The 27,979-nt window shown below is 41.8% G+C and overlaps 2 protein-coding genes and 1 long non-coding RNA gene across 6 annotated transcripts in view; 1 reads left to right on the plus strand and 2 right to left on the minus strand.

Moving 5' to 3' along the window:
- Window positions 1–1,629: 1,629 nt before the first annotated feature.
- Window positions 1,630–19,034, minus strand: PM20D1 (peptidase M20 domain containing 1). 4 transcript variants are annotated; one of them, XM_033152854.1, is made up of 13 exons: window positions 18,665–19,030; window positions 14,155–14,241; window positions 12,775–13,010; window positions 11,784–11,870; window positions 11,092–11,225; window positions 10,442–10,561; window positions 8,749–8,824; window positions 7,929–7,990; window positions 7,430–7,508; window positions 4,862–4,933; window positions 3,971–4,139; window positions 3,220–3,319; window positions 1,630–2,271 (listed from the first exon to the last, which is right to left on the minus strand). In XM_033152854.1, exons 1-13 carry the CDS (start codon window positions 18,945–18,947, stop codon window positions 2,145–2,147), a joined length of 1,632 nt encoding a protein of 543 aa, XP_033008745.1. In that variant the 5' UTR covers window positions 18,948–19,030; the 3' UTR covers window positions 1,630–2,144. The 4 variants fall into 4 exon arrangements, with proteins under 4 accessions (XP_033008745.1, XP_033008747.1, XP_033008746.1 ...); XM_033152856.1 differs by lacking the exon at window positions 3,971–4,139 and having other exon boundaries at window positions 2,145–2,271; window positions 18,665–19,032; XM_033152855.1 differs by lacking the exon at window positions 3,220–3,319 and having other exon boundaries at window positions 2,152–2,271; window positions 18,665–19,031.
- A 1,312-nt stretch (window positions 19,035–20,346) lies between these two features.
- On the plus strand, window positions 20,347–27,887 carry LOC117048699. Its single transcript, XR_004426867.1, has 2 exons — window positions 20,347–20,439; window positions 27,655–27,887. It is a non-coding gene; the product is annotated as an uncharacterized LOC117048699 (long non-coding RNA).
- Window positions 27,141–27,979, minus strand: part of SLC26A9 (solute carrier family 26 member 9) — a 33,982-nt gene continuing 33,143 nt past the window's right edge. The window contains exon 20 of the mRNA XM_033152858.1: window positions 27,141–27,969. Coding sequence (XP_033008749.1) covers window positions 27,922–27,969 — 48 coding nt within the window. The 3' untranslated portion in view covers window positions 27,141–27,921. The remainder of the gene's footprint in view (window positions 27,970–27,979) is intronic.

Raw genomic sequence — 27,979 nt, forward strand, 5'->3', positions numbered from 1 at the left:
CCAGCACTTCCTAGAATCATGGGTTGTTTTTTTTCTAACCATCACCCTCAAATGTTTACCCCACTACAAAGGCACAAGGCAAGAGTAACTGGAAAACAATTCAAACTCTTGAAACAGCCATGGCTTGTTTAATAATCTGTGGGACAATTTATGGTTAAACAAACCATGGCTTAGTGTTATGGTAAACCAGATCACAGTGTAATAATCCAGTGTTATCGCCATTTCTAGTGGTATAGGCTTCAATGAGTCACATTTTATTCCAGAAAGACTAGGGAAGAATACCGTTATAAATCAGACCCTCAAATTTGCACGTAAACATCCCTGAGAAATTCAGCCTTTAAGACAAGTTCTTTCTTTCTTTCTTCTTTCCATAACCTGTATATTACTTTACACAAACGGCACATTTAATCTTCTATACAGGAGCAGATGAATCAAGTCCTCTTTTTCTGAGCAATTATGTAATCAAATTTAAAGTGACAAGTTTCAAGATTAATAGAAAATGAAAAGCAGCACTAGGGACTGTCCTATTGCAACATCTCTCTTGGGGACTATAGATGAGAGTAGCAGCGAAGACACAAGATCCCTGGCTCCTATCAGGATTCAAATTAAGCTGCTTCTTCCTGTCAAGTGTACACCCATTGAAGGAAGAGAGAATTGATAGGACATCCAGAAAACAATGCACTTCAGAAGTGAAAATGAAGAGGCACGTAAATCAGGCTGTGAGTAGAACAAAAGAACTTTAATCCAGTGAAATACATCTCTCTAAGGGTGCTTCCAGGCTGGGACAAGGCCTCTCCTCATTTCAGAGGGGAGGAGTTGTGAGCCGTTTCCCGTGCTTGCAGGGGGCGTGTTCGGCCCCCTGCCTTAGCCCCTCCTTCTGGCTGTGCCAAGCCCCATAGCCAGCCAATAGGCCTGGATGGGGGGCGGTGTCTGGCTGCATTCAAGCAGCTCAGAAACACCATCTTGCTCATTCTTCTCCCTGCTCGCAATCATTGCTGTTCTGCTTTAGGCTGGAAGTGGAACAGCAACTCTGCTTCTAGACTTCTAACACTCTTTAGCTAACTGGTCCCCCCCTTTCCCCAGACCCAAATGTTTGGAACACCATTGTGTAGGGGAATGGTAAATTAACTCCTTCACTGCACTCTGGATCATAGCCCCCTGTTCCACAGCTGCCATTTAGGGCAGGCATAGGCAACCTTGGCCCTCCAGATGTTTTGGGACTACAATTCCCATCATCCCTAACCACTGGTTCTGTTAGCTAGGGATCATGGGAGTTGTAGGCCAAAAACATCAGGAGGGCCAAGGCTGCCTATGCCTGATTTAGGGAAATGGAAGGAAAAAAGGATATAAAGGCAATGGTATTTGGAAGGGGGAGGGTTAAAGTGATTCCTTTTTCACAGAAGCAAGGGACAGGCAGGCAGAGATTGACAGGAATAGCAGCACAATATTACTCTGCAAAAGAATCTCCATAGAATCTCTCAAGATTGATAACTCACTTAGAATCGCAGAACTGTAGAGTTGGAAGGTACTATTAGGATGATCTAGTCCAACCCCCTGCGATGCAGGAATCTTTTGCCCTCTTTACAGAGAACAGCTCTACCTTCCATTTAAGGGAACAGTGCAATAATCTTTAGGATGTAAACTTTATACAACAATAAGATTTTCTGGGCTCCAATACCTGCAGTAGTGGCCTGCAGGTGGCAACAGTGAGGCTGCATTGCTCTCCTGGCTTCCCAACGGCATGGATTGCTGCTGCTTACTGACAGGAAAAGGGGTGAGGCATGGAGAGATTGGTGTGCGGCAGCTAAGCCAATCTGATGCTCCTGCCACCATACTCTGCTTCCCTCTTCCCTTTGGTAAGTGGCAGTGCCCCATGCTGTTGGGAAGCTGGGGAAGCAACACAATACCACCCACACAGCCCACTACTGAATACAACATAGCATAAATTCAATATGTTCATTTTGAGCCAAAGTGATTTGTTCTACGCTTGCTTTTATATTTCACAACTGCTTGGAGTGTGGTACAATAGTCATGCGACTTTAAATTTGTATGCCATGTTTCAAAACTGACAGCAACATGGAACGTTGCGTTTTTGTGCAATTCTGATTCCTAGTAATGCTCACAGAAGCCTTCCTATTTTGTTTTTACAACTCATGGTTTGCATGTGTCTCTGTGGATTGGCTGATATCCGAATTTTGAATCAGTTGGAAGATAAATTGCACTTGCTTTTCATAACCTTCAATAGATATCCGTTCATTCAACCCGTGGAACCTGATTGGGGGGGGGGGAAAGAGAGAAGCAGCTATGGGGTTAAGGTTACAATAGGTAAATACCGTAATTGTGTAACAGGGATATTGTATTATGCTCTACAAAAGACTGAAACATGCTACAATCCCTTACAAGGTCTTTTCTAGCCACAAAGTTATATGTGATATGACTCCTGTTCATCAGAAGGATGCTTACTCCAAGATATTAGATGGTCCATAAGTCAGCTGGACTTAGACTGGTAGCTTTTGAAAAACAAACAAGAGAGTAGAAAGTTGGAATGCATATCAGCCCACGGACCAGGAATCCTAGCCAAGAAGCCAAGGAGATATGTTTGGGTTTACTAAAGCATATAGATGAAACTGATTTGTTACTTCATTCCCTTTTACCGTGTACCTATGAAGTATGGCTGAAATGAACTAACCACATATAAAACTTGTTGTGAGAGATTAGAAAAACAAATATTTTAATACTTTATACCTGTCTAGTCTTGAGTTTCTACATTATTAATAAAAGACTCGATCGCAGCTCAGTTCTGAATATTACCTATTAGGGGAGTTCTAAAGGAAATCCTAACATGATTGGGATATTCATTCATTCATGCATTCAATCAATCATTCATTCATTCATAAATAAATGGTTGCCTATTATATAGGAGCCCTATTTCCAACTACAGCCAGGAAGTGTTACATATCTGCAGCCCAGGCAATGTCATAACAGAAATGAGGTCTTAAAGAGATGCTTCAATTCCAACCTGCTTTTTATAAGGACAGGTACAGGATCTAGCCCTCCCTCTATTTGTTCTGACTAGTAGGAAAACACTATGGGCATCATCCAAAGCTTTTAGAAGTACTGCTCTCTGTCAAGTTTCAGTTGCCATGTCTATTCATTTTGCTAGTTCTCATCTGGTGTTTTCACTAGGAAGAAATTGTCAAGTAGAATACAGTACTGTACCTTGGCAAATCTTTGGGTTTAAAGATCACTGGGTTAAATCGATAAATAGCATTTGTAAGGCTGCCATAGTGTCTGCTGTCAGTGTTACCAACACATATACCTAGAGGAGAAATCAGTATTTTGAAAAATTAAAACTGGTAGTGTTGAAGTTAATATTGCATTAGCATCACAGACTTCAGGAATTAGATTCCTAGCTTCCTTTGAGTGGCACTGGAAGCTACCTGCCTTACTTTTCCTTAGGAGGTTTTGAAAATTCCGCCTTTTATTTATTGGAGCAATGGAAGACAGCTCAATATTTCAGAAAAACTGTGCCCATTGTCATGTTTAAATGTTAACTCTTTACACAAGCAGTCATTTTGAAACAGACTGGAAGGCTAATTAGTAGCTTTGAATTGGATCAGAATGAAGTTATTAAGGACAGTCCAACAACTGAGCTGCTCTAAATGAAGAAAATATATAGCCTGGTTTCAGCTCTATGTAAACCTGAAAAACTGCATGCATGAACTGAGAGATTAAACTCGAGGTACACTGATTACCAGTTTCCTGTTGACTTTTTTTTTTTTTAATGACCACCATCTTAGGTCAGAAAGAGAAGAAAACAACCGTTTCCAGTCATTAATAGTGAGTGTGTGTACGCACGTACCTGGTGACGGGGATAAGATAGAAAGAGAATACTCAGAAAATGGAAACAAAGTAGAGGTTGCTGGGTGGAAACAGAAGGGGAAAACAGTAATAATGCATTTGCCAGTACCTGGAGCTACACTGCCAACATCTGGGAAAACATCCTGGATGGTCTGGCGGAAAACCTGCACTCCAAAGGTCTGGTCGTCCCAGGGGCTCACTGGGAGTGGATCAAAGGCACTTTCCATTTCTATCTTTACTCTCTTGTCATCAATTGTTTTGTCTATTATGCCCAGGACCTAAGAACACACCCAAAGGAACAAAGAAGCTAATGTAGCAAGGTGACTTCCATTATGGTTCCAGTTACAGGTGGGTAGCCGTGTTGGTCTGCCATAGTCGAAACAAAATAGGAAACAAAATAGGAAATTCTTTCCAGTAGCACCTTAGAGACCAACTGAGTTTGTTCTTGGTATGAGCTTTCGTGTGCATGCACACGAAAGCTCATACCAAGAACAAACTCAGTTGGTCTCTAAGGTGCTACTGGAAAGAATTTCCTATTTTGTTTCCTATTTTGTTTCCATTATGGTATTAGCACAGATTGCAAACTCTTAAGCAACACATTGCAAACCAACTAAAGATGCACAATCAAGACAGGAGCCTTTTGGGACCTCATTGTGGAGGTTTGCTTTCCTGTTACACAATGGGATAGGTAGAGATACAAAGCATTCAGTTTGGGGTTACTGCCTCAAAAGACCTTCCTTTAGGCCGCTTCAACAAAGGTACACCCCCAATCTACCAATCACTTTTGAGGTATTAAATAAATCCAGAAAAAAGATGACAAGCCAGTTCAGAAGTTTCTTGAATGGGAAACCAGGTTTAACTGCAAAAAGGAACACAACCACGGACACACCAATTATTAAACCTTCTGAAGTCCCCTGGCCAAACATGAGGGCCAGGGTGGGGGTAGGAAGAGAAACAATAACCTGTTAATTTAACAAACTTTTCAGAATAAATAAAATACCTCATCAACTGTTTGTGACGAATGGATGCGGAAATTCACAGTTGCATTTGCAGATGGGGGAATAACGTTTGACTGGAGAGGGGAGAAAAAGAGAGGGCTTCAACATGTGACAACAAACCACAATCTAAAATATGAGCTTCAGAACCAAAGTAATTTCACCAGTAATTTCTGAAGCCAATGCACAGTCCTCAATATGAATTCATCCTTGAAAAATTATATTTATGGGAATGTAATTGTTGCCTGAAGTGTCACTGTTCATGTTCTTTGCTTAAGCCACTGTGCTGACACTGAATGAAGGTCTGCTTTTCCTCCTTGGCAACCTAGGGATCCATTAGAGATGCATGCATTTGTTGCAGCACTGACCTATGATGTGTGGCAGTGAAAGGCTCACTTATTTTTGAAAAAGGTGGGCAGGCCCGAGCTTTACTCAGTTCATCCATGCATGGACCCAAGTGCCTGCTGAAATGAGTACAGCTTGCCGATCAGGTCAGCAGTTCGAATCCCTGCAGATCTGTCTCTTTAAACATGGGTCTGATCTAATCATGCATAAAATAGGGGAGATGTGGTTTTAAGGTGCACATGCAGGTGCACTTTCCTCCTCAGTTCACCCCTCCACCACCCAAAGTTATTATTTTCCACCTTCCAGATTCCAATATCACAAGTGAGCCCACCTGAGAGTAAAGCAGTTGGGAAGAAGGGATTTGGGTTCAGCCACATCCTCATGCACCCCTTTGTGATTTAACAAAAACACCCACATTCCACACATGATTGAGCCAGACCTCCATTTAAAGACACAGCTTTGTCACCAACATGTGTTGTTTGGGAGACAGTTTTAAAGCAACAGAAAAATGATAAAAGCAAAGCCTACTGTATCTCAGTCTACCTCTGGGTGTCACTCTTTAACTATCACACCAAGTAAAAGCCACTAACAAACCACTTTCACTGTTCTGGCAAGCTCAGGAGCTCTTCCTATGCTACATTTTTGTAGGCCTCATGTGCAAGTTTTTTAAGGTTACACCTATTAATGCTAAGTGTGAATGTTACAAATAACAGTTTCAATTACAGTACAGAAACATTTTTAAAGAGAACATTGACTGGCTGGGCGATGTGCACCCAACAGCTAACCAGGGTCTCTTGCTATGAAATGTATGGAATGGCTCTCTCACCAACTTGCCATAGGAGCTAAAATACTGTGATCATGAAATTCTATTTTAGTAATACTCTCCTCTTGCAGGGACTGACTGAAGCGAAAGCTTTCTGTTCTACTAGTTCTAGAAACTATGTTCATAGAAACTATGTTAAACAACAGATCGACAGAGCCAGACTGATACCCAGAGAGAACTTGCTGCAAGACAGACCCAAAAAAGAAAATAACAGAACAACACTAGTCATCACATACAGCTCCCAAGTTAAAACAGTACAACGCATCATCAGAGATCTACAACCTCTCCTAGACAATGACAGTTCTCTTTCTCAAGCTCTGGGAGGAAGACCCTTCATCGCATACAAACAGCCACCCAATTTCAAACAGCTCCTCACCCACAATAATACAAAAACAGGACTCAACATGGACACTGGTACCAGAGCCTGCAATAAACCCAGATGCCAACTTTGCTGCCACATAAACCCGGATAACACCATTACTGGTCCCAACAACATCAAACACACCATCTCAGGACTATTTAATTGCTCATCTTCCAACATTGTGTATGCAATCAAATGCCAACAGTGCCCTTCAGCTCTCTATATTGGACAAACAGGCCAAACCCTACGCCAAAGGATAAATGGACATAAATCTGATATCAGGAATCACAAGACAGAGAAACCAGTAGGAGAACACTTCAATCTCCCAGGACATTCTATAAAAGATCTCAAAGTAGCTGTCTTAATACAAAGAAATTTCAGAAATAGACTGGAAAGAGAAGTGGCTGAATTGCAACTAATCACCAAACTTAAAACCATGGAGAAACCTGGTTTGAACAAAGACATTGGATTCTTATCTCATTATACATAACAAAGCCATCTTTAGCCATCTCACCCCTTGCCTTTCCCTGCAAGACTAATTGCAGCCGTTTAGAGTCGTCAACAGGTTTTCCACACTTATCAGCCCATCACCCATTCCCACCACCCTTCTGAGTAATACCCCTCCCCACTCCCCCACTATATTTAAGGATCTGGTGACTTCTGTTTCAGTGTATCTGAAGAAGTGTGCATGCACACGAAAGCTCATACCAGGAACAAACTCAGTTGGTCTCTAAGGTGCCACTAGAAAGAATTTTCGATTTTGTTTTGTCTAGAAACTATGTCATTCTGAGGACAAGCCACCATCAATAATGAATCCCATACTAAGAGGGCATGAATCAAATTGACATTCTTAGTTCATGGGACGATGCCAACAGTGAATATTCAGCATGGGAGGAGAATTTACCATTCAAGGGGAAAAGAAACGGATTTGTTTTCCTATAATTCACTGGTACTAGTAATATTGAAAGCTGGAAATGTAGTTCTGAGAAATTTAGACCCTCATTACACTTTATGAAAAAATCCAATGAATTTGTACTACAGTACCTTGACTCCTGCATGAAACATAGTGATTGCAGTGGTAGTCCGAACTAAGGCATTAGTGGAAGGTGTCTGTTCAAGAAATCTATGTAAAGATTTAGATGACACAGAGTTCTTAGAGATCAGAAGTAAATTAATGTAGGATTCTGCATTCCACAAGGCAATACCAATATTTTAAATCAATAAATGTACATTTGTTTCTCATTTTTTGTGCACTGTCTTGCCATCTTCCCTTGCGGTTGCATTTAATAGTATGGTTGCATTTTAACCACCGTCTATTCATTTCTTTGCAATTGCTTCATGAAGTGGGCACTTTACTGAATATTGTTTGTGTTTGTGATATGTGCCTCCCCACACCCTCGTGGACGTAATATTTTGCAAACTTTTTAAGAAAAATGCTTTTTAAAATTGTGTAGTGGCAGCATGCTTTCCTGTGGTATCCCAGCATAAGAAAGCTCTTGTTGCTGTAATAAAAACGTGACGAAATATCATGTTTCTTTCTTACCTTCCAACAAGTGGTCCAAACAACCACAAATTTGACATAATGATATTTAGAGGGAAGCTGAACTGAAAAGCAAAGGGGAGAAAAGTAGTACACATCAGCAAGTCTGGATCAAGAGAATGGTTTCTTCTGATTTAACATTTTTTTAAAAAAACCAACCATGCTGAAGTAGTGCACGTTAGAAATTTCCTGTATGCAGGAGACAGGCCACTGGAAGAGCTATGTGGGTAGGGGGCAGGAAGAGAACTGTGCACATAGAAGCAACACATAGGAGAAGGGGAAAGTTTGTGAAGTTCTGGATCAAACAAATAACTCTACAAGGATAGGGTTGCAAGCACAGCCCATCAGAGATCTAGGCTTCCAAGGCGCGTTTCTCAATTTCCCCCACTGAACTTGCTGACAACCCTTTGATCCTCGGTTTTCAAATGTTTTGGAAGTCGAACGGACTTCTGGAACGGATTACATTCGAAAACCGAGGTTCCCCCACAATAGTTTGATGGCTCAGATAACTGTGGTTTGATCAAAGTAGGATGAAACTGAAGAAAATGTGTGTGACTGTGGGAGTACGTGAGAACTATAATTGTAAATGAGGCTTTGCTGTTATGTCTGAACTGAGCCGCTGTGGCAGAATGAAACCTGTTGGACGGGGGGGGGGGGAATGGAAAGTTTCTATGAACTCTGTCAATTGGGAATGACTCTGAAAATTTTAAAACTCTGACTAGCAACAAGTTTGGAAAATCATAAGAAATCTAATGTTAACACTGAAAATTTAAGGTCGCTTCACTGAAATCACATGAAAGAGTACATATTGTTGAATACTTACATCTGGTGCCAATTGCTCAAACATCAGGATTTCAGGCCCATGACCAAACAGATTGGGCATAGGATGCTGCTCCAACCTATAACAACAAACAGCTATCTGATTGTAACAATCAAATGCAAGACAAAAAATAAACAGGCTCCACTCCTATTACTTTGATTCATGAATTTAGGCAGAAGTGTGCAATGTCTTAGTCATCTTAAAATTGCTAGTTTAGTTACTGCTACAGATAAGTATAATGATGATGTTAGATTTCAAAACAGAAGCAGAGTCAGTGATAATTTGAAAGAGGGATGACATTATCAGGAAGATGTGCTATAAGTCTGATTTATTTTGTGTTTAAAATCTGAATGGAGGGCAAAAGATCACTGCAGTGCGTCTTCAACTTTATGTGAGGAACTGTTTTCTTACTGTTCGTTTCCCATGCAAAACCAACACTTATCCATATACCAGGGAACAGGAATGGTCTTAAGCAAACAGAATGTGTGGCGAGATGCTGGAAGGTGCGCCATAGCTGGATCTAAATGTGCAACAGTTCCAGCATCATCACAAGTGCTGGTGGTAAGTTTTCTAAAAATCAAACTAACCCCCTTCCCCACTATATCATCAGTATGTATTATAAAACCATACATACACTTTCTACTGCAACAGGTTTCTAAACATGCTTCTAAAAAGCATTTGCATTGCCTCCTAAGAGTCTGTAGGCACCGGCAGTTTTTGTTTGGGAGGGAGCTCCATAACACTTGGGCTACAGCAAAAGAAGCACCATTTAACATTATGGCAGATTTCAACAAACAGGTTTGTCTCCTCAGATGATTTGCACACTTAAATAAGGAGAACATGTGACTTAAATATGCATGGCCTAGGCCAGGCTTCCTCAAACTTGGCCCTCCAGATGTTTTGAGACTACTATTACCATCATCCCTGACCACTGGTCCTGCTAGCTAGGAATCATGGGAGTTGTAGGCCAAAAACATCTGGAGGGCCGAGTTTGAGGAAGCCTGGCCTAGGCAATTAAGGGTTCTCTAGTTCAAACGTAGAAGTTTGTGACCAGAAGCTAAGGAAAATCAGAGGTTTAATATGGCTTCATTCTCCTATTCCCAACATGAGGCAGGTAACTATGTCTCTATCACTTTAACTCAGTCAAGTTGGGAAGAAGGCAAATTCACTTTTCCATCTAACTGCAACAGGGCACAGGCTGGTGGACTGAGCTGAAGGCTTAATGGAAAAGCCTTCTTTTTGTTCATACCTCTTTTCCATCCCCCATCCCAAAGTCACCTGAAAAGGGGGGCGGGGGGAATGATAGGAAGGAAAATGAGAATTACAAAAAAAGAGGGAAGAGAAAAGATGAGATCATTTCTCCTCTTGCTAGTGACTTACGGGTAAACAACTGTGGACTTAGCTTGCACCCTCCAGTGATCTAGATACCATCCAGAGGCTGCAAATTATGACTCTCCGTTTTAGAAAATAACAGCATAAAATGGAACAGAATGAATGGATGTCCCTTATTTCAGAAAACCTCAGTCCAAAATAGTGTTGTATAACCATTAGTGTTCCTTATTTCTGAAATATTGAACTGGCAGCACTTCAGAGCAAAATAATTTACGCAACATCTCTAGGCTACAATCAGAATGGAGCTTATTTTTAACTAGACGGGTATAGGATTTCACTATTACCAGGAAAGGAAAATACTCACTTGGCTAATGCTTCAGAAAGAATACCAATACTTGTCCTCTTAGGTGGTGCAGAAGAATGACCAGGCTCTGATGTCACAGTGAAATTTGCTGTAATTGCACCCTTTTCTGTGATACCTATTCTGATAAGTTGGGGGGAATCAATTAATGAGATTCAGGATGCAAGAAATAATACTTTCCCCCTATCTTCTAGTTAGACAACCATGCAGCACAGTAGGATCCCATGCCAATGCCCCTTTGGCTCCCTCAGCTCTGGAAAACCCCACACCTACCCAAGATCAATTTTCTCCATAGCCCAGCTACCATTCCCCTTTCAGCAACAGTCCTGTGCCCAGGAAGAGGAAGTAGTAACAATCCTAAACTAGGACCTGTTTACTACCATTGCACATACTACTCTATAGCTGGGAGGTATTCCAATGAGACACTCACATTACAGAGGTTAATTAGTTATACTGACCCTAAAAGAAGATGGGGTGTAATATACTTTTGTAATACTCAAGAGCACGGATAGGCAAAACTTAGGTCAAGATTTACTTACAGATTGTTGATTCCACACACTCCAAGTAGATCAGGAACAATGTTTGACTCCCAATAGTTTAACAAGTGCAACACTTGCATTTATTGTGGCAAGTTCTCATCATTTCTTACTTACGAAGCTACTGGTTTCTCTATTCCAGTGACAATACCATCGAAGATGAAGCTTCCTTCATCAAGCAAGAAAGAAAGTTGAATTCCTCTAGATTCCAATTCAGCCACAATCTTCATGGCTCCTTTTCGACCCCCCACCTGAAAAGCCCACAACAAAGTCATCTCACCAAATGTCATCTCATTCTGTCTCAGGCAGCAATAAGCATCCAGTGCTTCAGTGGAAAAAGACAATTGCAATACAGGTTTTATATATACAAACACACTTCTATTGGTTTTATATATACAAACACACTTCTATTTCAACATACCTTCTATTATTACATCACAAGTTCAAATTGTAAACGCAGTGAAGACAAGTTCCTAACCCTCAAAACTTTTTTTTTAATACAGATACAGAACTCTAATGCTAAACAACACAAAAGATATACATTCTTCCCCCTATGCAAAGCAAAATCCACATTCCTATGCTGTTGACAGTTGACTAGTCAATAGGCACCTACCACTGCAGTGCATGGAAAACATTTTATCAGGACAGCACAACACTATTAAGGAGTCTCCAGGTAAAAAGAGCAGCAGGCTGACCCACTCAAGTTCAGTATCTACTGTTTCAGCCTTTGGGATGAGCTCTAAATCTAAAATAAATAAATAAATAAATAAATAAATAAATACAGGGGAAATTAAAGACACATAGAATACCTCTTCATCATGCCCAAGGCCAATATAGAAAGACCTGTGAGGTCTGTAATTTCGTCTCAGTAAGAATTCTAGAGCATGCAGAATCCCCTGAGGAATAAAAAATAAAATGTTAAACACTGTCTATTTTGCACCTTGGCTACAGAACCTGTTCCATATTAATAGCAACTATTGTGGGGCTGGATGAAGGACTGGTTTTGCCCAAGATCTGAGGGTGTGATTTGAGAATCCAATGGTGTTGAACTAACCTATGATTGAACCAAAACACTATTTAATTGCATGAAACTTAACTTTGTCAGTTGACTGGGAGGGGATTATAGATCAAGGTGGGAAGGTCTAAATCACAGAGCTAAAAAAAGAAATAACGCTTTCGAAAAATTCCATGTAGGAGCTTAGCAGCATCTATTTAGCCTGTTCTTTGGAAGAAAATGGAGGAAACTGTCTTGTGGAAATGCCTGTGACTTGGAAAGTGCTTTACTGGATTAAAGTAGTGCACACTGAACTTTCTGTATGAGCTCTGGTAGTCAGTTCTTGCTCTGCTTGCTGACTTTCAAGCTGCAGCACTTTATCCAGCTGGCTGCTCCCTCTGGAACCAGTCTCCAGGTTCCTATCATCTTCTGAATTTCCAATTGTCAGGGGCAGCAACCCACTGGCCTTTTGTACCTCCTTCCTTCTCTCCCCACTTTCAGGACAACCATTTGGCCCAATGGTGTCCACAGAAATAGTGTACTAAGTAGCCAATTTAAAGCAAAGCAAAACACACTGATATGGCTAAAAGGTTCTTTTTAAAGTGCATTGATTTAGGTTTACCTTGCAAAATAATAATAATAATAATAATAATAATAATAATAATAATAGTATGTGAATGCTTCTCCTCATGCTGTGAACAGAAAGCAGTGAACCATCATTAATGGGGCATGCCAAACTTTATGGGACAAACACTTTGCACCCCACCTAGCCTGCAAAAGGAGGTACATTTACAAAATACATATACCATAACAGAGTTTTTGTTATCGAGTGTTCCTCTTCCATATATAAACCCATCACGTTCCTCAGCAGAGAAAGGGTCACTGACGTCCCATCCGTCTGGAGAAGCTGGAACAACATCTATATGTGCAATCAGCATGTAGGGTTGCAGCTGAGCGTTAGACCCTTGGATGGTGAATAGGTGGCTATATTCCCCAATAACTTCATGTTTAATGAATGCTGCAGAAAACACTGCAGGAAAGGCTTCAGGGAAGAAAAACATAAGGGAAAGAAAATTAGCAAGGGTTCCTCCCAAGTTTGAGGTTAAGGATTGGACAAATCAACGGGGACATATTAACCTTTGGTATTCCGTGCAACAGTTGGTATATTATAATGGCTGGTATATTTCAGGAAATGGGTAACTGAAGGATGAGGAAAGGCATAGCATACATCTCTTGCTGGTCCCACCACCCTATGGGGTGGAGGAACAGAGTTTAAAGCAAACAAAAGGATAAAGTAAACAATAACAACAACAACAACAACACTGTATTCAAATTGTTAAACAAGCAAGCAAGCAAACAAAAAAACAACAGAAACAATGAAAGGCACTCTTCATATAATTTCAATCTTTTCTGTAAACCCAGTGATTTTGCCTGTTTGACCGGTATTGACCATGATACACATGAAGGCCAAAACCATACTACTGTAGCTCCTGCATTTATTACCATACTAAGTGTGTATGTCAAGTGCTCAAAGGTCTTCACAATGGGGACAGAGGTCTTTCCCAGGCCTACACACCACTAGGGTTTGTACTGGCACGTTCCGTAAGCAAAGCACACTCTGCCATTGAGATGCAATCCTTTTGTGTAATTTATCACAAAGAGATAAATACTTTTTTAAAAAAGAAGGATTTATTTACAATTGTAGAAACCTGTATTTAAAAGTTCCACAGCTGCTTCGGTTCATTAACTTGCATTCTACTCAATAATAAATCACATTTTTGTCAGCTTAGTACTTTAGTTAGCGGCCTGCGAGCAGCTCGGGGCAACCCGCCCCGCGGAACGCCGGCGCCCCAGAGAACAAGAAGGGACGCCACGCTCCCGCTGCCACCGCTGTTGCGAGCAGAACCCCAAAGACCAGCGGCCCAGAACAGCCCGTCGACGCTCCGGGGACCAAACAGGGAGGCCACGCTCCCGCGGCGGCCGCAACCACCGTCAAGCTCGAGGCCCCAAGGCCTAGTGGCCTAGATCAGCCTGCCCCGCGGAGTGCCGACACTCCGGGGGGCCGAAGAAAAGCTTAGTACTTTAGTTTTGTTGAGAAAGACTCTTCTTTTATGACGCAAAGATTAGATATTCTATTAAGTTAATGCCAATTTGCTAGTTAAAATAAGGAATTTAAGTTCAAATACCTTTACGAATATATGGCTCAAATTCTGCCAGGGCTGTTGTATTTTGATCATTTGCTGAGAAGGAAACTGTTTGCATTCTGATGGCACCTTACATAAAACATAAGAGAAGAGATTTCGTGACTTTCTCAGACAGGCAATTATTAAAACAACAGTGCAATTTGATAAACTCTCCTTCCCTGCAAAATAATGTAAAGGCTGTCAAGATGCCTATTCAAAGGATTAGAAGTGCCATTACCAGTGGGCTGACAGAGCCTGCAAATGTCATTTCCAAGAAGACAGTTACAATATTTCTGAGAATATTGTGAATGGCAGGTGTGTATGGAGTCTGTTGCATTGCTGAATGATGTGCAGGATCACAAATTTAGATGTGCAAATGGTGCCCCTGATCAAGTGGCTAAGTGAGACTCCAATAAGCAAGAAGATATCTGTACATCTTGCATCATGTTTCATTTTCATATAGACAGTAATACAAATGTATGAATGAATGAATGAAGTGAAGTCTGCACCCTATCCCCACCCCCAATCCACATGATTTCATTGGCAGGGTCTTGGATCATATGCACCTATATATGAGATCTACATGAAACCACTGAGTGGGGTCATCCGGAGTTTTGGAGTACGTTATCAGCTGTATGCTGTTTTACTTCTCATTTACATCTGCAGGTGAGGCAGTGGATGTGCTGGACCGATGTCTTGCCTTGGTAATGGACTGAATGAGAGCCAACAAACTGAAGCTCAATCCAGATAAACTAAGGCACAGTTAGTGGGTGGTTACTTAGACCGGATGGATGGGAGGTTGCTTGTTCTTGATGGGGTTACACTTCCTCTGAAGGAGTGGGTATACAGCTTGGGGGTACTTCTGGATCCTCTGCTGTTGCTTGAGACTCAGGTGGCCTCAGTGGCACAGAGTACCTTCCATCAGTTTTGGCTGGTGGCCCAGCTGCACCTCTATCTGGACAGGGATACCCTAACTTACGTTGTCTATGCTCTGGTATCCTCTAGGTTAGATTACTGCAAGGTGTTATAAATGGGGCTGCCTCTGAAGACGGTTCAGAAACTTCAGCTGGTGCAGAATTTAGCAGCCAGGTTGCTCACTGGGGCAAGATGGTTTGAGCATATAATGCCAACCCTGGCCTGACTAGATTGGCTGCCTATTAGTTTCCGGGCCCAATTCAAAGTGCTGGTTTTGACCTATAAAGCCTTAAACAGCTCAGAACTGCAATATCTCAAGGACCACCTCTCCCCATGTGAACTGACTCATATGCAAGGTTTTCCCATTGTGGAAATAAATTTTAAAGCCTTGATTACTGGGAAAGGCAAGCTGAGTGTGCTGGCTCCAGAAGGTTGGAGATGTCTGTGGGTGGTTCCAAGGGTTTGAGTAAACATGTTTTTGTGTATACGCAGAACTCTTGGAACCGAACCCCTGCATAAGAGGCTATTGTACTGTAATTGGTTTTAACATTGATACCTTGTTGTAAGTTGCTTTGGCTCACTTCTGTGAATAAAGTGACTAATAAATAACAACAACAATAAAAATACATTATATATTAACTGATTGATGTGAACAAAATTAATATGTTTTTGGCAGACATTCAAAGAGCAAATAAACGGAGAACAGTGCTGTATGACAGGCAGCCAGAAAAGTAGAAGCACCAAATTTGAGTGAGCAACAAAGAAAAAGGCTAAAGGCTAAAGTCACAAAATGCAGACAGGCTATAATTTTGCTCTCCAGAATTACCATCAGTGACTCTCTATGAAGAAGCCTGAGACAGAAACATTTACTTTGAAGAAATGAATACCTTTTCTACCTGATTTCATCATTGCATTTGTGACTTCAGAAACTAACTTGTTTTCCCACAATTACATGGTATAAATTCTACGTCCACGGCTCAACAAATCAACATTCTTCAAAGGTACTTAAATACAGGAAGATCAGGAACTATAAAATGCCATCTTATTATTTATTATGTGTTTAAAATTCCACTGACTACTACACAATAAATAAAATAGACAGGGAGCTGCCAGAAAGGTTTATAATCTAGTAGACATACTGACGCTGCACAAATTGAAGACAATTTGATAGAGAGAGAAAAAAAGGGGGGGACTTTAATGCTTAAACAGCTGTGGAACAGAGTATCCAAAGAAATCATTTTTCCTATATGAAAATGCCCACATGAACTTGCCCAAATCTGCATTTGAGTCCAAGCTCCAGGTGCCTTCACATTCAGAAGCTAGTTAGATGTTGACTTGGAAAATGGGTTTTCAGTGGCTATGACGTGTGTGAGACATCCTTGTCAGACAGATCCATGAGGCACCACCATCATCATCATTTAGATAGCACATTTACAACTAAAAAGCTCCAACGTTTTTAATATGCGATCTGTAGTTCTGACTTTTTGTCTCATTTTGATCTGATCTGTATTTCATTCTGTTTCTACCAACTGCGGTTGATTATTTAAATTGCACATATTTATTCTTTTAGCTAGTTGGATTTTTAGTAAGTGACTTTGGATTTGCAAAATTCTTAAATAGCATATGAATATTCAAAATAAATAAAACCTCTAGAGTTCTGGTATATTCACAGCATAATGACCAGATTGAACTTATTGACACTGGGAGTAGATAATAAAGGTACCTTGACTAAAAAGATAAGCTTATCATTAAGAACAAGAGAACTAGAAATATCAAGGATTGGCTAAACAGAAAAGGCACACGTCCTCACTATCAGGCTGCTCCCACATGGCTATTTCCCATACAGAAACCGTATGTATACTGCAAACAAGCCTCCTAAGTTGTTTTCTTGCAACCGTAAGATAGACTGAAGGATAACATATTGTTTACACAATCCAATGTCATTGCAACAAACTGTATGAAGATAAAATCAAGCCTTTAAAAGAAACACTTCTCAGACGTGAACCAGAAATCTATTGATTTCATGTTATAGACATGGCAAATACCCAATATGCCCAATGATCATGTACTGCTGTGCAAGAAAGCACAATGGATAGTCCAACTAAGGATTCGTCCACAGTCCCGTGCCTAGAAAGCACAAGTCTGAGAAGTTTTCTGCTTGTATGGTGTTTTCTACACACAAGTCCAAGCAGTTTTTAGTTTTCCCTGCTATTTTCCCTGGGAAAACCTGCTGTTAACCACTGAATTGGAACAAATGTCAATTTGCAGAAAAACCGACTGATGTTTGTTCCAATCCAGCAGTAAACAGTAGATTTTCCTGGGGGAAAGGCCTTAAGTAGCATCCCACAACTGGGTATAATGGAATGCATTATTACAGAAAGTGATGGATGCACAATTTTTACAATGCACCGCATTGGGTTGTAGCTCATGCTAATCCTATCCAGAGAACTCTCACTGAAATTAAAAAAAACCTAAGTTAGCCATGTCTATTAATTTCAATGGGTCTACTTTATAGAACCCTATGATCTAATAAATACCGGTAAATCTATGAGAATTCAGGTAAGTAGAATCTATGCAGATGCAATTAAAGCACATATAAAAGTAGTGTACTGCTAAGGAATGCTGCTGCATTCTTAAGCCACACACGCTTCTGTTGGTTGAAACTGGGGCAAATAAAGGATATCGAAAGAAATACATTGTAGATTACCCTACAATGGTATGCAAACCTTCCTATGTATATTCATAAGTTTGTCCCATTGAGCTTAATGAGACTTACTCTCAGATAAGTGAAGGCGTAGCTGAATGTGGAGGGGGGAAGCCTCACAGAACTGTAGAGTTGGAAGAGACGCTGAGGGTCATCTAGTCCAACCCCCTACAATGCAATCATCATGAACTCCTATGAGTATAGCATCAGAGGGTAACCTCGAAATAACAATGCACACGCACACCCTTCCCGGACCCCCTTAGTTAGTTGAAGAAAAGGCTGTTTCCCCATAAATATGATAACCGAATCATAACCGGAAGCTAAAACGAGGCTGCAATCCTAAACGTGCTTTATTTGGAAGGGTTACTCCCATTACAAAACGAGCAAAGAGAAAAGTTTAGAATGGGCTGTCCATGTGAAACATGCCGTCATTCCTCTTTCAGAAATCTCACAAAAACTTGCCCCACCCTGAAACGCCGTTTTGTTCCAATGGTGCAACTGAGGTTTAGATTTGACAGGGAGAAATGGGGCAGACCCACTAAACTCAAACTCCCAGCAGCCCCGGTCAGCGAGGAAAGCTGCTCAGCAACGATGGGAACCGTAATCCCGCAGCGACCCCTGGAGCCCCAGGCTCCCATGTTTCAGACTTTTATTACTTAAAAATGAGGCAGTGTGCAGCCCAGCTACGTTTGGCGACCCTTCTTCTCATTCTGCCGAACTGTGCGCTCTGGCCTTGTGCCCCAAAGTCCGAACCAAACGGCAACGCTGCTTTGCCCCTCCTGCACCCTCTTCCTTAGGAGACCGTGCAACTTTTACTCCGAGGGAAGCAGCTCCCGCCGCCGTCACTACTTCTTCGGCCCCTCGACCCGTTTTATTGACTTGTGTTTGGTTTACCTTGCAGCGCCTCTTTGAGCTCCCGCCGCTCTTGGGGACTAAACGCGGGCTCCAGGCGCTGCTGCCGACTCCTCCGCGCCCAGAGCTCCGGAGCCGGCGCGGAGCTTCGCGGGGCGTAGGTCCGGACCAGGACGACGGCCAGCAGGGCCAGCGCAGTCCCGCACAGCGCCAGTAAAGCCACCCACAGAGCCCCTCGCGCCCGACCGCTCAGCGCCGCCATCTTGGCGCCTTCTGGCCGCCGCTTGGGGCCCCTTGGAGATCGGCGCGTCTCCCTGCCAATCATTAATGGAGCTGGTTACTCATCACAAGACTCCCCGGCGGTCTGGGCTCGAAGCGTTTACCGAGTTCCCCGAGATTTCAGTGGGACTCTGCTCCCTCCTAAAATAAAAAATAAATAAAAATGGCTAGGCAGGCACACGCTTGTGTGAGGTCGGCCGCGCTGGGGCTGCAGCAGCTCTTCTTGGTGTTTGAAAAATGGGGAAGGAGAGCAGTATGTTGCAATCCTAAGCCTAAGGCTGCTGCCATTCACTGTTACCTGGGAATAAGCCCCATTGAACACAATGGGGCAGGCCAGGCCCTCTTATGAGGCAAGGTGAGGTGACTGCCGTGGGGGTGGGGCCGACAGGATTCCCAGGCGCAGCAGATCCGGCCTCCCAAGGAATGCATCACATGGAGTTCTTCACTTGCTGCCTGCTCCTGATGTAGGGCTCAGTACTCCTCTTCCTGGCAGGGGACACAAGACTATGTTTGCCAAAATGTATTGGGCTGGCCGTGGTGTGGTGCTTGCTTCTGACTGAGTAATCGTGGCTTGCGCTGCCCAATAAAGAGTGAAAATAGCTGTGTGGGTCCATGGGGGGGGGGTGTTCCAAAGAAACAAAGTTGTTCATATCTTTATGAGGACCATAAAAAATACTAGAGAGTAGCAAATGAGATTTCTAGAACCCCAGAACTTCTGGAACTAGGGGGTTGCGGGATGGAGGTGTTCCTGGGCATGGTGAAAAACCAGGTCTGCACATTGTTTGGAATGGATGAGGTATTCAACATGTCTTTATCAGCAAGGTTGGAGATTATTTTCAGGCAATGGTGTAGGTAAAGAGCTGGTATTACCTAGTACTTGGAGGGATTGTATCCCTAATATTCAGAGTCCTACCTATGCCCAAATAATTGGGCAAAAGAGAACTACAGTAAATTCAACTAGGGCTTACTTTCAAGAACCAATGCTTACACCCAGTCTACTGAGGTGCTAGCTGGGATGGAAACAAGAATGTACATTTCAAGTGCAAATATTTCTTGTACCATGACAACAGATTGGGCAGCCTGTTAATGACTGCATAGATTGGGTAAACATTGTTTCCCCCTAAATGGATATGATCTAATATGGGGTGGGGACAGGTAGGCTTCATACCTGATGGCTTGTATAGAATGGTTCTTTTTTAAAAGAATCTACTGCTATGCTGTAACTGTTGTTGTAGAGTATACAGACATCTTCCCTGCAGGTCTTGCCTTCAATGTGGGGACATTTAAGCTTTTCCCAATGCAGACTGATGTTGATGGGAAAATACAGTTCTCTTGCTCCATGGCAGATAGTATTCAGATACCTTGGATGGTGTGAGGCAACACCCTCGTCAAAATGTGTAATTATTATTTTAAACTCGTATTTTTATTATTCTTTAAAGGATACCTAGGACTGTCTCAATCCATATGAACCTACCTAGATTTTAAGATTATCATCCCAGGCTCTGCTCTGTGGTTTATATTTAAATCAGACCTGTTGGGTGAGTACTAAAAACACAGACTTTTATCCGGCATCACTAAGATTGTGGAATACCTACCTGGAGAAATATTCTAAGTCTCCTCATGGGGTGGAGTTAAATGTGTTTTTATACTGGAAGTCTTTTAATTATCATTTTCTGTGTATGCTGACTTGTTTATACCATTTTAAGCTGAGCTGCTTTTAATGCATTTTGGTGGGGGGGGGGGGTTGATCTGTCCCATAATGATGCTCTTGGTTAAGTTTCCAGCCAGCCTGAAACTGGAGTTTTGTAGTGCTGTTTAGGGTGCTTGTGGGGGAGATTGAGGAGGTGTGGAAGGGGAAAATAAAATTTTCTCCCTTCTAAATCCTACCTCCCCCTTTTTTAGTGCTATAGTACTTGAGGGCTCTGGTTTGGGACTGACTGATCATCCCAGACCTGAACATGTAATTGCTGGATGTAGGAAATTGTGGCTTTGGAGATTGAGAAAGAGAAATGGACCGTTCTCAATGGAGGAATGAAGAAAGTGGAGGCCGCTAAGGGTCAGTATTGGGATATGGGCACCTTAACTTATTCATAAATAGGTTAGAGTTCAGGGTGAGCAGTAAGGTAGCCAAGTTAGTGGATGATATCAAATTGTTAAAAGTGTGAAGAGCTCTAAAAGTATCTATACAAACTAAATTATAGGCAATAAAATGGCAAATGCTATTCAGTATGGACAAGTGTAACACATTGGGACAAAAATAAATAAATCTTAATTTCACATATGGGGTCTGAATTGGCAGTGACTGACCAGGAATCATAGTGGATAGCTTATGAAGATGTATAGATACTTATGAAGATGTCAACCCAGTGTGCAACAGCTGTTAAAGAGACGAATTGCATGCTAGGAATCATTAGGAATGGAAATGCAAAATAAAACTGTTAATATCATAACGACATTATACAAACCTAATTGTGCAATCACACTTGGAACACTGTGTGGCTGCCTCACCTCAAAAAGGATATCGTAGAGTAGGAAAAGGTTCCGAAAAAGGCAACACAAATAATCAAGGGGATGGAGCAACTCCCCTGTGAGAAAAGCTTGTAACGTTTGGGGCTTCTTAGTTGAAAGAAAAAGTAAGAGGAGACATCGCAGAGGTTTATTAAATGATGCATAGAGAAAGTGGAGGGAGAGACACTAGAATTTGTGGACACCCAGTGAAGCTGAACGTTGAAAGATTTCGTTCAGAAGAAAGGACTTACATAGCACATAGTATAAACTATGTACTTTGCTCCCACAAAAACTTGTTGTTGTTGTTCAGTCGTTCAGTCGTGTCCGACTCTTCGTGACCCCATGGACCAGAGCACGCCAGGCACGCCTATCCTTCACTGCCTCCCGCAGTTTGGCCAAACTCATGTTAGTAGCTTTGAGAATACTGTCCAACCATCTCATCCTTTGTCGTCCCCTTCTCCTTGTGCCCTCCATCTTTCCCAACATCAGGGTCTTTTCCAGGGAGTCTTCTCTTCTCATGAGGTGGCCAAAGTACTGGAGCCTCAACTTCAGGATCTGTCCTTCTAGTGAGCACTCAGGGCCGATTTCCTTGAGAATGGATAGGTTTGATCTTCTTGCAGTCCATGGGACTCTCAAGAGTCTCCTCCAGCACCATAATTCAAAAGCATCAATTCTTCGGCGATCAGCCTTCTTGATGGTCCAGCTCTCACTTCCGTACATTACTACTGGGAAAACCATAGCTTTAACTATACGGACCTTTGTTGGCAAGGTGATGTCTTTGCTTTTTAAGATGCTGTCTAGGTTTGTCATTGCTTTTCTCCCAAGAAGCAGGCGTCTTCTAATTTCGTGACTGCTGTCACCATCTGCAGTGATCATGGAACCCAAGAAAGTGAAATCTCTCACTGCCTCCATTTCTTCCCCTTCTATTTGCCAGGAGGTGATGGGACCAGTGGCCATGATCTTAGTTTTTTTGATGTTGAGCTTCAGACCATATTTTGCGCTTTCCTCTTTCACCCTCATTAAAAGGTTCTTCAATTCCTCCTCACTTTCTGCCATCAAGGTTGTATCATCAGCATATCTGAGGTTGTTGATATTTTTTCCGGCAATCTTAATTCCGGTTTGGGATTCATCCAGCCCAGCCTTTCGCATGATGAATTCTGCATATAAGTTAAATAAGCAGGGAGACAATATACAGCCTTGTCGTACTCCTTTCCCAATTTTGAACCAATCAGTTGTTCCATATCCAGTTCTAACTGTAGCTTCTTGTCCCACATAGAGATTTCTCAGGAGACGGATGAGGTGATCAGGCACTCCCATTTCTTTAAGAACTTTCCATAGTTTGCTGTGGTCGACACAGTCAAATGCTTTTGCGTAGTCAATGAAGCAGAAGTAGATGTTTTTCTGGAACTCTCTAGCTTTCTCCATAATCCAGCGCATGTTTGCAATTTGGTCTCTGGTTCCTCTGCCCCTTCGAAATCCAGCTTGCACTTCTGGGAGTTCTCGGTCCACGTACTGTTTAAGCCTGCCTTGTAGAATTTTAAGCATAACCTTGCTAGCGTGTGAAATGAGTGCAATTGTGCGGTAGTTAGAGCATTCTTTGGCACTGCCCTTCTTTGGGATTGGGATGTAAACTGATCTTCTCCAATCCTCTGGCCACTGCTGAGTTTTCCAAACTTGTTGGCATATTGAATGTAGCACCTTAACAGCATCATCTTTTAGGATTTTAAATAGTTCAGCTGGAATATCATCACTTCCACTGGCCTTGTTGTTTGCAAGGCTTTCTAAGGCCCATTTGACTTCACTCTCCAGGATGTCTGGCTCAAGGTCAGCAACCACACTACCTGGGGTGTATGAGACCTCTATATCTTTCTGGTATAGTTCCTCTGTGTATTCTTGCCACCTCTTCTTGATGTCTTCTGCTTCTGTTAGGTCCTTTCCACTTTTGTCCTTAATTGTGGTAATCTTTGTACGAAATGTTCCTTTCATATCTCCAATTTTCTTGAACAGATCTCTGGTTTTTCCCATTCTGTTATTTTCCTCTATTTCTTTGCATTGTTCGTTTAGAAAGGCCCTCTTGTCTCTCCTTGCTATTCTTTGGAAATCTGCATTCAATTTCCTGTATCTTTCACTATCTCCCTCGCATTTTGCTTGCCTTCTCTCCCCCGCTATTTTTAAGGCCTCATTGGACAGCCACTTTGCTTTCTTGCATTTCTTTTTCATTGGGATGGTTTTCGTTGCTGCCTCCTGTATAATGTTACGAGCCTCCATCCACAGTTCTTCAGGCACTCTATCCACCAAATCTAAGTCCTTAAACCTGTTTTTCACTTCAACTGTGTATTCATAAGGAATTTGATTTAGATTGTATCTTACTGGCCCAGTGGTTTTTCCTACTTTCTTCAGTTTAAGCTGGAATTTTGCTATAAGAAGCTGATGATCAGAGCCACAGTCAGCTCCAGGTCTTGTTTTTGCTGAGTGTATAGAGCTTCTCCATCTTTGGCTGCAGAGAATATAATCAATCTGATTTCGATGTTGCCCATCTGGTGATGTCCATGTGTAGAGTCGTCTCTTGTGTTGTTGGAAAAGAGTGTTTGTGATGACCAGCTTGTTCTCTTGACAGAACTCTATTAGCCTTTGCCCTGCTTCATTTTGAACTCCAAGGCCAAACTTGCCAGTTGTTCCTTTTATCTCTTGACTCCCTACTTTAGCATTCCAATCCCCTATAATGAGAAGAACATCCTTCTTTGGTGTCATTTCTATAAGGTGTTGTAAGTCTTCATAGAATTGGTCAATTTCAGTTTCTTCAGCACTGGAAGTTGGTGCATAAACTTGGATTACTGTGATGTTAAAAGGACTGCCTTGGATTCGTATCGAGATCAATCTATCATTTTTGAAATTGCATCCCAGTACAGCTTTCGCCACTCTTTTGTTGACTATGAGAGCCACTCCATTTCTTTTACGGGATTCCTGCCCGCAGTAGTAGATATGATAGTCATCTGAACTGAATTCGCCCATTCCCGTCCATTTTAGTTCACTGATGCCTAGGATGTCAATGTTTATTCTTGCCATCTCATTTTTGACCACATCCAGCTTACCAAGGTTCATGGTTCTTACATTCCAGGTTCCTATGCAATACTTTTCTTTACAGCATTGGACTTTCCTTTCGCTTCCAGGCATATCCGCAACCGAGCGTCCTTTCGGCTTTGGCCCAGCCGCTTCATCAGCTCTGGATCTACTTGTACTTGTCCTCCGCTCTTCCCCAGTAGCATGTTGGACGCCTTCCGACCTGAGGGGCTCATCTTCCAGCGTCATAACTTTTATATGCCTGTTGTCTTTGTCCATGGAGTTTTCTTGGCAGGGATACTGGAGTGGGTTGCCAGTTCCTCCTCCAGGTGGATCACGTTTGGTCCAAACACTCCACTATGACCTGTCCATCTTGGGTGGCCCTGCACGGCATAGCTCATAGCTTCCCTGAGTAATTCAAGCCCCTTCGCCACGACAAGGCAGTGATCCACAAAAACTAGTGATGGCCATAAACTGGAATGGCTTTGAAATATTATACAAATTCATTGGTGATAAGACTATCAACCTAGCAGTTCGAAAGCACGTCAAAGTGCAAGTAGATAAATAGGTACTGCTCTGGCAGAAGGTAAATGGCGTTTCCGTGCGCTGCTCTGGTTCACCAGAAGTGGCTTAGTCATGCTGGCCACATGACCCAGAATCTGTCTGCAGACAAATGCCTGCTCCCTCGGCCTATAGAGTGAGATGAGCGCCACAACCCTAGAGTCATCTGCGACTGGACCTAACGGTCAGGGGTACCTTTACCTTTACCTTAAGGCTATCAATGGCTACTAGCCACAATGGCTATGTTCTACTTCCACTATCAGAGCGGATGCCAATTGCCAGGAATCACAAGTGAGGAGATGGCTGTTGCACTCGGGTCCTTCTTGCAGGCTTCCAACAGGCATTCCCAGCAGACTTTATGTTTTTATGTAGACAGTATTGCATCATTATTATTGCCTGCAAGCAATATACTTTTGCTTCATTGGTGGCACAGCAGGTGCAGGAGAGGAGCTTTCACTATAGTTTGTTTTAAACTGTGGTTTAATGTGGCCTTTGACTGGACCTGGCTTCAAACAAACAAACAAACAAACAAACAAACCCCACCTCCTCTGTTTGGACATGCCTATGAGGATGTGTTATTATGCAGAATCAAACTAAGGAAACTTGGATGTTGTAATCCAAGATATTTTTGCCCACAGTAGATGATTCATGAAGTTCTGTTTTCTTTGCAAGCTGGGCACCATTTATCTGGAAGCTACAATGCAGCTGCATTATCTTATTGTTTAACACAATTATAAGAATTAAACAAACACTTGGATGCAGTTTTAAAACAATATATTTTTAAAGTTCCAAAATGATCTACATTAAGCACACATTTGAAATCTCTGTGATTTCCCACTAGTTAGAACAATGTAGCTGGGGGGATGACGATTATAATTTTATTTCTGTTTCAAGTTATTTTCACTTCCAGTTCTTAATTTTTATTTTCTTTGGAAAGTCCTAGAGTGGTTTGATTGCACCCCCACCCCTCAGCTGGTTCACATGTCACACTAAGTCAAACCACATCTCAGTGTGCATGCCCAAGTGTGTGTGTGGCCTTTGGAAGAGAAGACTGCAGTTGCTTTGCTCCTTTCTTGTTGTTTTGCTGCTGCGCTGTGCTGAGTTAAGCCATAGTTTGTCTTAGCGTATTGTCTTAACCTGGGCTTGTGATTTAGCTATGGCAGACAAAACACAAGCAGTAAACCATAGGACAAGCTTTGGATGCAACTGATGGTTAAACCGTGAGTCTAGGTCAGAAGACGTGATGAGCCAAACTATGGCTTATTTCAGCACAGTGCAGCATCATAAAGGTCAACCTTTTATTTGGTTTGTTTTTTCGTGTTCTTTGGCTTGTGCTGTATATCTTAGGCTTAGCATTCACTTTAGAACATTTAACCTTAAGTCATAGGCACTACATATTCAACACCTTGGGGCTGCAAGAAGGAATTACAACAGAAAACTAAAACATTGATTGCATCATTCACATTTTTATATAAAAATTAATTCGCATTTACAAAATAAAATTTAAAAAGACAACTTTTTCTAAGTTAACTAGTTAGGCAGGTCTGCCTGAGAGGTAGATTCTCCCCATCTGTGACACACGTTAAAGAAAATCCACGGGAATGTTTGCATAGATTAAAACAGCTTGAGAGGGAATCAAATAATAAACCAAATGCTGTCCTTGAACTTTGTCCTGTAAATCATTTTAGAGTCCTCCAATCAAAATTGCGTCTGAGGTGAACTCTAAGCATTGATTAGACTGCAATCGTGAGTATTTTCAATATAGTGTTTAAGAGGTACAATTTATCCTTTTATCCCATACAGAATATGTATGGGAATGGCAAACAGGTCCAGGAAAATTGGTCCCTTCAGAAGCTTTGTTTATTTCTCAATATGAACTGAAGCTGAATGTTTTCTAAATGTTTAGTTATTGAGAACAGGAAACCAAAGCACCAAAATACTGTGCAACTAGCTATTATCTTGCAGTTTCTAGACACAAGGTAGAAGCAGTAGTCAAAAGACAGTTACAGCTTTTGGATTCAAAGCACTCTGAAAGGGTCTCTCTATGCATGTAGTTCCTATGGAAAGTAATTCACACACTCTCTCACACACACATACACACCCCTGAACAGAACTGTTCTTTAAAAAGGGGAAGTTGCAATAGAGAATACAACATTACTTCTAGGCAGTAGTTTGATATGACTCAGTACCACAGCAAATACAGCACGTGTTTCAAGAAATGATGGATGGTCACTAAACATACTGGTGATGCATTTAGACCATAGAAACAAAGAGTGCTGTATTAGGCTGTAGTGATGAAAGCAGAGGAATAATTGGGCAACATCTTCAGAGGCATGCTTAATTTTAGTGTGAACTCTATAAAATCAGTTCACACTTTGGAAGCAAACATCCCCTTTACAAACCCCAAATAACTACACCTCATAAGAGTTATGTCTGTTGATCAAACACAATATTCTCTGTGTTCCCTCATATTTCTCTTAATAAAAACAAGGGTGATGACTGAGAGTTCCTTGGTATTTGTGTATGCTAGATACATCCTTAAGGGTTCATAAGAATTGCTTGAAGTGCAGAACGAGGCCTAGAGAGAAGTCATTATAGTCCTGCTATTCTTCTGCTTCTTCTAGATAGATGAAGAATATTCCCTGAGTTTCTCCTTCTGTCACCCATGCCAACTGCTTCAAGAATCACTTGCTCTGCATTTCAATAACCAGAGATGAATGGAGGGAGAAGAGATCATCAGGTCAGAAGCCTCTGTGCTGCAAAAGCATCAATGGTCCCATTCCAAAAATGCACAAAGGCCATTTTCCTTGCTATTCAGACACAGGGACATCTCTTCATAAAGTAATGTCTTGGTCAATAAGTTTGCCATCACATGAGTGTTTCTCATGAGCTCACAGTGCTGTCTGTGCATCCGAATGAAAAATGCTCCCAAACATTTCCTAGGAGTAA

This window comes from Lacerta agilis, chromosome 6, assembly GCF_009819535.1.
Source record: "Lacerta agilis isolate rLacAgi1 chromosome 6, rLacAgi1.pri, whole genome shotgun sequence".
NCBI classification, from domain to species: Eukaryota; Metazoa; Chordata; class Lepidosauria; order Squamata; family Lacertidae; genus Lacerta; species Lacerta agilis.